Genomic DNA, 11,259 nt, shown 5'->3' on the forward strand with positions numbered 1-11,259 from the left:
TCAGAGCCATCATTTCCTGCCTTTCTATAAACCGGGCATCAAAAGGACCTACTTTGCACGGCTGTCGCGAGTATTGACAACATTGCAAAATAACTGCTATATAAATGGCCAATGCCTTGACCTCAACAGTTTGCACGAATGCAGTTCAGCACCTCAAGCACACATGTACCACCAGCTTAGGCTCTGCTTTGAAGTACATGAAAATTAAATTGATTTATTAGCCTGACTCAGGTTATCTGAACCAGTTCAACGGGTTAGTTCTTCCAAACTGTTCATTTATTTGCATTTTATAGTGTGCCTTGTCCAAGGGACACAAGCTATATTTAAGCAGGAACAAAAAGACAAATCCCTATCCTTAGAGGATGATATATGGGTCAAGTTAAGAAAGGAAAGAAGATATTATTTATTACATTTATATCCTGACTTTTTTCCTCCTTAAGGAACCCAAGACAGCATCCACAATCCTCCTCCTCCTCCATTTTATCCTCACAACAACCCTGTGAGGTAGGTTGGGCTGAGTGTGTGATTGGCCCAAAGTCACCCAATGAGCGTCCATGTCCTGAGTGGGGGCTAGAACCTGGGTCTCCGGACTCCCAGTCCATCGCTCTAGCCACTACACCACGTTACAACCCCATCTTAAGCATGCTTACTCAGAGTTAATGCTTATTGGCCCACTCACATGATCATGGCAGCCCACTGCAGCTTATTCAAGCCACGATGGGTTGTGGACCTGCTGCCTGGCAGCCATTTTGAATATTCAAACATCTGGTGGTGGGTTGCTATGATTTGCAGTCATCCGAACCCAGGCAGCAGGGTTTTTTGCGAGAGGGAAACAACCCTCAAATAACCCACATAGGTTGAAAATTCAAATTGGCCACCAGTATGCACTACAACCCACTGTGGCTTAAATAAGTCAGTGGGCTGTGATAGCATGAACCCAGTCATTGTATTTACTAGGGATTCAGTTTCTAGTAGAATAGTATTAGTAGTACTACTAATAGGATAGCATTAAATAGCATTAGTAATAGTAATACTATTAAGATATTAATAGTTAACACTAGTAGGATAACATTACTAAGAGAACTAAACTGAGTCTCTGCTTGACCATTAGCACACTTGGGAGTGGTACTCTATCACACCTTCAGCTAGATTTCCCCTCACCCCAGTTCAGTCTTTAAAATGGGAATAATCAGCAGGACACACACCAGTAAATCTGAAGGCTGCAGTTACATAGGGTGAAGGGGAAATGCTTGCATACATAGCCCAGACTCCACAGCCATAGACTTCGGTTTAACCGCATCAAGAATGACACTTGTGCTTCAAAGGTACCATTTCAAACTGGAGTTGGGGCTCCATGATAATGCTCCTTCTGACCAAATAAATAAACCCCTTCGTGTAGAAGCCTAGTGTATCAGGGAGGCTTGGCTGGAGCCTGACTTGCTTGCTTTCTACAAGAGAATGAGAGATTATTTTTAGGGAGATTTAAATTGTGTTAGCCCTCATCTGCAGTCATTAAGTGGCCCAAACCCAGGCTCATCGCCTCAGTAACAACCACACCTTAGGGAATCTCGTATTGTATTTGCCTCAGTGCTCTCCAATATGGAGTGATTCCAAACAAGCCTCTTCTAGAGGACTGCTACTTAGCTTGGATAGTTACCTGGAGAGCCAATGTTGCACTTGGGCCTAGGAAGACCACTGGGTCAACCTGGGCTACCCAACATCCAAATGTAAGCTCTCCCCGGAAGATTGTCAAGATAGAAGTGGGGGGAAATTGCCAGTTTGCTACCCTGAGCTCCTTCAAGGAGAGGCAGGATAGCAAATCAGTAGAAGGAAGAGAAACAGCCTTATCTGGCTGCAGCTCTTAGTAGGATTCAATGAACTAAATAAAGTCAGCAAGCCAGAAGCTCCTTCATGCCATGTCAGACCATTGGTTTTCCGCAGTCTTGTTATAAGGATTGAACCCGAGACCTGCCGCATCATGCAAAGCACATGTTCTGCCCACGGAGAATCCTTCTCTCAGGATGCATTGGTGGGGCAAACTCTCCTGGGAGTAAACCTGACACACAGTAGTTATCGGTAGTAGATAGATGGAGCTTGTGATAGGTACAGAATAGACAGTACCAAAGCCTATTCCACAGGGCCAGAGTTGTACTCTGGAATGGTGCAATACCCACTAGGGCTGTAGCAGATTGGTAGACCACACGTTTTGCAAGAACAAGGTCCTTGATTCAATCCCCAGCAACTCTTTTTAGAAGGATCCTGTAACACAGCTTTCTCCAACCTCCAGATACTTTGGAGTACAATTCCCAGCATTCTGGGCCATGCAGGCAGGGGCTGCTGGGAGTTGAACTCCAAAACATTAGATGATGAGAAAGACTCCTGTCTGAAATGCTGCTGCTTGAAACACCAGCCCTGCCTGGAATGCCAGTCACTGTATTCTAGCTTTCTGTAACCTGGTGCCTGTCTGATATATTGGGCTAGAACTCCCGTCATACACCTACAAGTGGCTTGGAATGATGAGGGCTGTGATCCAACCCTTGTGGAGGGCTCAAGGTTGGGGAAGACTGACAGACAAGACTGAGCTAGATGAATCAAGGGTATGACTCAGTAAAAGGCAGCGTCCTATGTTTACTGTTACCTGTGTTTGATCATGCAGTGCTGGCTGTATACTTTTGTCAAGAGCACTTATACAACCACTTCCTGCCAATGATGGGATGTGTCTCAGGAATTACTTTTAAACACTCGCAGGCAACCCCATACCCCCACAACCATACACACACACACACACACTTACAAGGTATTGCTAATTACAATTTAGGGCAAATATTTTATTATTTATCTAGAAACACAAAATAAAATCATTTCTTTTTAAAAAATGACAAAAAAAGGTATTTAAATAAAAACGACCAAAAGTCTGTGAAATGTTATGGCACAAAAAAGTTTCAAGACAATTATAAATTTCCGTTGCCACAACCACTAAGCATTATTTGTTGCAGTATTTTTTTTAATTTTCTATAAAGATTTTTTTATTAAAGATATTTACATATCATTAGGCTGTGTAAATATATTTACAGCAGATCAGGCATCCCCTTTTTTTGTCTTGGGTGGGGGGAAATGCTTTAAATACAAAAAAAAAAGTAAAGTGAAAAGGTTTCATCCCCAAGCGTGACGAGACTTCTGCCCAAAGTTTTATCAGTTCTGAGGCATTTTCGAGGTTCTGGCCAACCCTATGCCATGGTCAGACCAAGGTTGTGTAGTTGTCAAGCATGCAATGGCAAACGTTCCATGTTTTGCGCATGGATGAGTTCAACAGTACAGTTTGTTTTAAAGAAGCACTAAAGTTGTGGTAATCTTTCCCTGGCTGGTGTTTGTCCCAGCCTCTGTATGCACCCCTCCAACGTTTATGGGTTTTTACTTGTTTTTTTAAACACAACAGTTCCTTAGCTGCTGAAGTTTGCTTTTGAGCTGCTCCTGCCGCCTCCTCAACTGTTCTTTCTCTGCTAACAGTCTGTGTTCGTCGGACTGGATAGACAGAACGTATTCCGTGGCCTTTTTAAGAATGACAACTTTGGGGGCTTTCTCGTTGTTGGCTACCTCTGGGATCTGGTCACGCAGCGCAAAAAAACTCAACTTGAGCTCATTCCGCCTCTGGCGCTCCAAGACGTTGTGCGTTCGCCTCTTGTCATTCTCTTCGGAGTCTGACGTGCGCGGACTTGAACATTTGCGGTTGTTACTGATCTGTTTGAGGACCCTGCCACTGTCCAGTTTTAGCCTTTTGGCTGAGGTGTACTCGACCCTGGTGGAGGGAGGGGCAGCATAATTGTGCTGATGGATGGGGACGTGACACCGCTTGAGAACCAGGGGGCTGTGGGGGGGCTTACTGTGCCCCCTTGCTGAATGTGTATCGGACTCAGATTTCTTTGTTGCAGGTTGCCTCTTTTCTACAGTGACAACATCAATTTCTTCCTCCTCTTCCTCTTGCTCCTCTTCCTCTTCTGAAAGAAACAAAAAACAAAACAGGCAAGTTAAGAGATGTTTTCCTGTCCCGGAATGCTGCAAGTCAAATGCTTTTTAAAACAGGAAGAAAAAGAAAACATGGGAAAACAGTTATGCAGGGGGTACTGTGACCTGAAAACAAATCGAGCAGCCTTCCCCAACCTGGTGCCCTCCGGATGTTTTGGACTACAACTCCCATGATTTCTGACCATTGGCTATGCTGGCAGGGGCTGATGGGGAGTTGAAGTCCAAAACATCTCAGGGCACCAGGTTGGGGAAGGCTAAAATAAAGAAATATGCTGTGATCCACTACTGAAAGCTGAACTTCTCTTGAAGGAGGGAAGGTACAGCGTGTTATGCAGCTGAAGGAAGATGGGTGTTACGACGACACTGCACATTTCCACAGTGCGCGACTCCCTCAAAAGGGCTGTTAAACTGAATCCTGGCTTCCAGATCTCAATATGTTGAAATTGCAGCATTGCATAACACTGAAGAGCAGTTTACTAAAGACAGCAGGCAGAGACCTAGGCTAGTTCACAGACAAGGTGTTTTCTCCCATGGGAGCACATCCTGATCTTGTTCACGTGCCCAGCTGCCTTGACAACTACAATGCCGGGCAGGGGTGATTGCCAATATGGCAGGCAGCAATTCCTTTTGACAAGTGTCAGCGCGCCATCACCAATATTTCTGCAGGCCATGCCCCCAACTGCTCTGTCCACACATCCCGGTCCATCTAACCCAACACAGCTGGGGAAAAATGGGGACTGCTTGCATGAGTGAAAAACATATACTGTGTGCATTGGGGTGGAGCGATGAGAGTGCTCAAGGCAACAAAACGGCAGCATTAAAATTGCTGGAGCCGCACCCAGGATCTTACATAAAATGCAGGCTTGGATTCCAAGAACACCTTTAGAAGTTGCTCCTTCCCCGCCCTGTTAAAATCCCCAGCAGCAAGTTTTTCCCACCTATCAATTATCCTGGAAGGTTACGGGGAACCTATTGAATGTGGGGATCTTTTGCTATTTTGCAGAGCAACTGAGAAAGGTTTTTTGTTGTTTTTTAAAAGAAAACCACCAACCCCCATTAACTTCTCTTCCTTTTCACCAGTGTTGCCCAGATCTCTCTCTCTCTCTCTCTCTCTCTCTCTCTCACACACACACACACACACACACACACAGTCCTTGAAGCTACTAACTCCTTCCCACTATAAGCATGCCAACTAGGGGAAAGATTTGATTAAAGGATGGGTCGGAGAGTTTAAAATTCCCGCTCCAGAGACCTGCTCTGACCCCATTATGAAATTTAAGCAGCACGGGACTCCCTCCTTTCCCTGTTCCTCCCTGGGCTACTTTTTCCAAGAAATGTAATTCGTGGGAAGCCCAGTGATGTGTGTCGCTAACGTGGCATTTAAAAAAAAAAAAAAGAGGAGAGCACAAGAGTACACACATATGCTAACGGGGAGGTGCTGAGCTACTGAAATATTTGGGGGGGGGGAACAGACACGTTTCTTAAGCATTCTTGCCAGCCAGTGTATGGCCTAAGGAAATAAAAGACATTCCTTTAGGATTTAGTTATCTCAAAGACTACACAAAAATTCCAGTGTGACCAAACTCATTGGCTGTGTCCTCTCATGGAAAGACCTGACAGATACCCAAATGTTTGCAAGAGATTCAATACTCATTGTCCTCCTAGACATGCCTCCTCAGAAGTAAGCCCCACTGAATTCAATGACTTACTTCCAAGTAAGTGAGTATAGGACTTGCAGCCCTAATTTCATAACCCACAGCTTGTTCTTCTCCTCCCTTCCCCAGTTTATTAAATCTGGATAGGATGTGGTATGACCTTGTCCTGGAGACATCAACCATAGACTTTCGGAAAATTATCCACAGCCTTAGTGCTCCCATCCACACAATGGGAACATTCATTCATTCTCTCACAAACGTGCACACACACAGGAAGGTCTGAGATGGCGAATGGAATGAAGATTGTCTTACACCTTGTTCTGTCAGAGAATGCTTTATACCAGGGTCCCTACTTTTGGGTATGACAGCTGCAAAGCAGCTAGCTACTTCATCTGGAAATGGGGGCAGTCGTGAGGAATAATCATTCTTGGGGCAGGGGAGTGAACATGAAGAAGGGATAACTTTGGCCTACAGTTCAGGAAAAATAGCATGCCAACAGATGTATCCACTGTACGTCTAGCTGAAGTCCCATTCATTTCAGTGGGTCTCCTCTAGGGAGGACTAGCATTGGATCTTTGCTTGTGGATTCACAGTGCAAACCTATGCATGTTTACTTAGAGGCAAGTCCTACTGTGTTCAATGAGGCTTATTTCCAGGTAAGTATGCAGAGGATTACAGCCTCAGCCTATATGTGAAAGAGGTGTGTTGTGTGTGTGTTCGTGCGTGCAGACGCACACCCACTCCCCGCTTGGACTTCTTCTATCTGAAGACCAGCGGACACCCAGCATTTCAAGTTCAGCAGCTTCCCACTCCATTTCTAAGCTGTCCTAGGCACTGCTCCAAGCTTTGCCTACCAGGTCCCACCTAAGCATAGTCCCAACTCCCCCACCCCCAGGACCAGGTGTACCAAGACATCCCCCCCTCCCCACTCCTTGCAAAAAAAAAAAAGAAAAAGAGAGAGGTGGGAGCTGGAGAGAGGCGCCAGCGCCGCTCACCTGAGTCGCTGCTGCTGCTGCTGGTGGCAGGCGGCGTGTCTTGCCCGAGCAGGGCCGCGGGTTCGGGGGAGGCGACTCCGGTGGGTTTCGGGGGCTTCTCCCCGAGCGGGTAGGGAAAGACCACGGACGGGTCGATGCACTCGGCGGCGGTGGCGCCGAGGTCGTGCAGGTAGGCGCTGCTGGGCGAGGCGGCGGCCGAGGCGCAGGGGGCGGCCGAGGCGGGCGGCTGCGGGGGCGGCGGCTGCAGGCTGCCACAGCTCGCGCTGCGGGCGGGGAGCGCCGCGCCAGCGCCGTCGCGCCGGGCGGCCTGGTAGCAGGCGAGCTTCTCGGAGACCACCTTCTGCAGCTTGGCGGCGGCGGAGACGCCGCTCCACATGCAGTCGTGGATGATGATGGACTTGACGAAGGCGTCGTCGTCCGGGTCGCAGATGAAGCTCTGGTTGACCGCGTCGCTGCCCAGCAGCTCCGTCATGATCTCCAGCTGGTCCGCGCTGGACGGGAAGCTGCCGGAGCGGCGGCTGGGCGAGAGCGGCGGCGTGGGCAGCAGCTCGAATTTCTTCCAGATGTCTTCGGACGGGGCGGGCGGCTGGAGCTCGCAGCCCCGGTGCTGCGCCGACAGGTAGAAGTTCTCCTCCTCGTCTTCGTAGTAGAAATACGGCTGGACCGAGTCATAGTCATAGTCATAAGTCCGGCTGGGCAAGCTCGGCACTGTGAGAGGCATGGCGCCGGATGGTGCCTGGGGGGGGGGGGGGAGAAAGGGGGGGCGGTTATTGGCGGGCTGTTGGAGGGCCCCCGATTCCACACACTGCCTCCCTTCCAGCGGCGACGCCCCAAAGCCCATCGCAGAGGGGGAAACTAGTGGAGTAGTTAATCCGGACTAACTACCCCGGTTCTTTGCATGCGGGGGCACACACACCGCTGCAGCGGGGAACCCGAGCTTCGCTAGTATGCATGCACTGACGGGAAGGATAAACACGAAGGTGATCCGGGGCTAAGTAATCCACAGTAAGGAATGCGGGGTAAGCTACCTCAACAAAAGAGTGCCCCGGAACTTAATACGGGTCAGCCCAACGAGTTTGCAAGAGATGAGAGGTGCGCCGCCGCTCGCTGAAGCGCGATGCGCCCTCCCCTGCCGCTTCTGAAGCGACACAACGTGAATAGTTTTACTACAGAGTAGGTCCGTAAACACGCATCGGAGTAGCCTGCCTTCGGCGTACAACGAAGGGCCCTCCCCCGCCGACACAAACCAGCCCCAATTACCCCTCCTCTCAAAAGTGGAACCCCCTCCCCCCCCCCCCCGCACACGCCGCTCGCAAGGCAGCCGCACCGTCAACCGGAACATACGGGAAAACCTCGGCGAACTGCACTTCCCGAAAAGGATCCAATATCTAGCCTTGCCCCCCAGGGCGCCATCCTAATGCCCGGGATAGGCGAGAAAGGGGCCAAGCTGCGCCGCCACCCACCGCCGGTAGCCGCGAGGAATATGATCAGCGGTGGTTTAATCCGGGAGCGCCCTCGGGCTTCGAAGGAACCTCATCCCGGGAGCCACCTTAAGAAAAGAGGGTGAAGCTCCAGTCGCGCCCCCCCCGAGGGCTCCCCGGGATTCGCTCCCGTCTCCTGCCGCCGCCGCCGCATCCCTTCGCCTCTGAAATCTCCCCGCCCCTCCGCATGACAGCCGCGCCGAGGCAGTTCACTCCAGTCCTCCGTTCTCTAAACCGACGCTCGGATCCGGGGGCGCGGAGAGCCCAGCCGGCGCCCGGGGCGAGCGCTCCCCTGCCCGCCCGGCTTCCAAGACGCTTCTTGCAGTCCCCACCCCCTCCGCCCGAACCCATTCGGGTCAGTCGGCCCGCCACAGCCCTATTAGGGCAGCGCTACCTACGGACAGCCTCCCCTCCGCCGCGGACAACGCCGGGAGAAGGGACGCCCCGATTTCCCCTTGCAGTGAACCGCAGCCCAACTTTTCCGTTCTGACAGCCTAGGCTGACAACACGCAGCCTCCGTCGGCTGCAGCCTTGCAAGGGCAAAAATAATGATGGCAATGGCAAGGGCAGCAGCAACATAAAATAATCAAAGCTCCGAGCAGGACACGGAGAAACATCTCCCCCCCCCCCCCACAACAGCGAGACGGGAGAGTCGGAATGCGGAATTAAGTCCCGATCCACCCTTCGCAAAGCTCGCTCCCTCGCCTAGAGCTGGGGGGAGGGCGGGAATTGGGTCTTTCTAGGATACGGGAGGGAAGACACGCGGAGGCTTCGTCGCCTCCCGTCGACAAATTCAGATATCCCGCCTCTAAACAAGCCCCACCGCGCACCGAGAGAGGAAGCCCCGGCAAGGCGGCGGCACAGGACGCGAGCGGGGCCCGGGCGGGATCTAGTGCGAAAAAACCTTACCGGTTCCTCCCAGCTCCCGGCCAGAAAGGGCAGCGGGGTCGACCCCGAAGACCGCGGTGCGCGCGCGCACGGAGGCGGAACAATCCCGCGCCGAGGCGTCGGCTTTCGAATGTGTCTGTGCGTATATTTACGCAGAAGCCGCCGAGGGGCGAAAAACGCGCCTCCGGCGAAAGAAGGGTCCTCCGCGCGCCGCTCTCCAGGCCGTCACATCCGCGCGCTCGGAGAGATTGTACGTCCCGCAGCGGGAGCAGCGGCGTCCCGGGCTGTGCGGCGATGTCTCCTGGCTCCGCGTCCCTCTCCGAGTCCAGCCTTTTAAAGCGCCGGCTTGGGGTGGGGAGAAGGGCGAGGAAGGTGGGGGCGCGCGTGTGTGAATGGCGGGGCGCGCGCGTGTGTTATTGATGTTCTTCCCCGCAAGCGGCGGCGGCGGCGGCGGCGGCGCCTCCCCCCCACTGCCGAGCCCACCCCTCGCGTCGCCTCTTGCGAGCAAATCGCCGCTGAGCGCCTCGCCGACTCGTCTTATAGGGGCGACTCGGCAGCTCGGCCCGCCTCTCCCCAGTTCCCGCCAACTGCCCGCTGCCAGTTTTGCATAGGGGTTTGGCTGAGGAGCAAATCGCCGCTGAGCGCCTCGCCGACTCGTCTTATAGGGGCGGCTCGACGGCTCGCCCCGCCTCCCCCAAGTTCCCGCCAACTGCCCGTTGTTGCAGTTTTGCATGGGGCCGTGGCTGGAGCGATAAGGGAGGGAGGGGGGCCGTGGCGCGGGGCGCAGCGCGCGCGCCTTTTCGCAGGGCCGCCGCGCAGCGCGCGCAGCCGAGGCGCCCTCGCCCCCTCCGCACTGCGTTAAGGCGAGCAGGGGCGGCGGGTGGCGCCTGCACGGTTGCAGTCGCCGCCAGCGCCCGAGCGTTCGCGCGCCCGCAGCGGACCGGCGGAAGTAAACATAGTAAAATACTACGGCGACGGAGTAGTAGCGGCGGCGGCACAGGGCTGCTCCCCCGGCGAGCCAGGAGGCGGCCCGGCTCCCCGCAGCTGCCTGCGCCCCGCTGAAAGCAGGCTCAGCATGTGACCTCGCAGCTAGACGGGGCCCGGAGCGGGGCCGCGCCGCGCCCCTCCCTCCAGCTCGGGCGGAGGCGCCCAGTGTGTCCCCCGCTCCCCCGCGCGCTTCGGAGACGCTGAGCGCGCTTTGTTCCGGAGCCAGTCCGGTTTCTCTGGCACCGGCAAACGTGTTGAATTCGGAAGCAAGTGACGCCGGCGGGGCGCAGCGTTGGGGCACGCTCGTGAGTGGGGAGGCGGAGGCTCGGGCCGCGGGCCTCGGCGCGCTCCCTCCCTTTCCTGGGCGGCAGGCCCGCAGGCCTCAGCGGGGCGCAATTAACGCAGGGGACGGGGCGCGAGGAACCCGACTCGCAGCCCGGTTTGGGAAGGGAGGCGCTCAGGGACGGAGCGCGCCTTCCCCGCCGGCCGACACGGTCGAGGCGGCGATGGGAGGGGAATGCGTCTCCCCGCCCGTCGCTCGCACTTCGGCCGGCTTAGTCCCCCGCGAAGGGCGAGAGGACGGGGCACGCCGCCCCCCTCCAGGTTTGCGCGGAACCAAGATCGGTGGGGGTTACTCCCGAAGTAAGCGTGTGTCGGACTGGCGCTGCAAACTACAGCCAGAGGCGCAGGCTTAAGTGGACTGGGGACCGCAGTCCGTGGAAGAAGCGGGGCGGGGGGCGGGGAGAACAAGCCGTCACGGGACTCGGGAATCTGGCTTCGCCCCGGGCGCTTGAGCAAGCGACGCAAAAAGACGAGACCCGGAGGTTGCTGGGTTCAAGGCTCACCTACGGACGCTGCTATTTCTAACGTCTTTGCGGGAGCAGGGAAGGGAAGCGAGGCGGTCCGTAGTAATCGCCCCTAAGACGCTGCAGTTCATCTGGAGCCGGAGGAACTCCGGCGGCAGTCCTCTCTCTCAGCGGGGCTTGGTTCGGAGTAGACCCACGGAAGTCTACCGCGCTGCTACTCAACGTGTTCTAAAGGTTTCAGAATTTCATCAGGTGGTTTTGAAGGATATCAGGCGGTTCACAGCGAACCTGATGTTCTTTCCAAACCTCGGCAGGGCATGCGGAGTTTTGAGGGGGGCAGGCCGAGCTCACCCCGAGGTCGGGGAACTCCCCAGCGCTCAGAGGGACGGTTATCACTTAAAGCGGGGCCTCCCTCGGCCAGCCC

The 11,259-nt window shown here is 54.1% G+C and overlaps 1 protein-coding gene across 3 annotated transcripts; it reads right to left on the reverse strand.

Moving 5' to 3' along the window:
• Positions 1-2,799: 2,799 nt before the first annotated feature.
• MYC (MYC proto-oncogene, bHLH transcription factor) lies at positions 2,800-11,259 on the reverse strand. 3 transcript variants are annotated; one of them, XM_084848818.1, is made up of 3 exons: positions 10,875-11,259; positions 6,674-7,409; positions 2,800-3,995 (listed from the first exon to the last, which is right to left on the reverse strand). In XM_084848818.1, exons 2-3 carry the CDS (start codon positions 7,392-7,394, stop codon positions 3,424-3,426), a joined length of 1,293 nt encoding a protein of 430 aa, XP_084704944.1. In that variant the 5' UTR covers positions 7,395-7,409; positions 10,875-11,259; the 3' UTR covers positions 2,800-3,423. The 3 variants fall into 3 exon arrangements, with proteins under 3 accessions (XP_084704944.1, XP_084704942.1, XP_084704943.1); XM_084848816.1 differs by lacking the exon at positions 10,875-11,259 and adding an exon at positions 9,064-9,553; XM_084848817.1 differs by lacking the exon at positions 10,875-11,259 and adding an exon at positions 8,137-8,385.

Source organism: Heloderma suspectum, chromosome 4 (assembly GCF_057233095.1).
Source record: "Heloderma suspectum isolate Gila_16-S chromosome 4, 16-S_ref, whole genome shotgun sequence".
NCBI lineage: Eukaryota > Metazoa > Chordata > Lepidosauria > Squamata > Helodermatidae > Heloderma > Heloderma suspectum.

Coding starts and splice junctions, on each gene's coding strand:
- MYC (XM_084848818.1), bottom strand. CDS start 7,394: ATGCCTCTCACAGTGCCGAGCTTGCCCAGCCGGACTTATGACTATGAC. Junction 3,996..6,673: donor CAGCAGCAGCAGCGACTCAG/GTGAGCGGCGCT, acceptor TGTTTCTTTCAG/AAGAGGAAGAGGAGCAAGAG.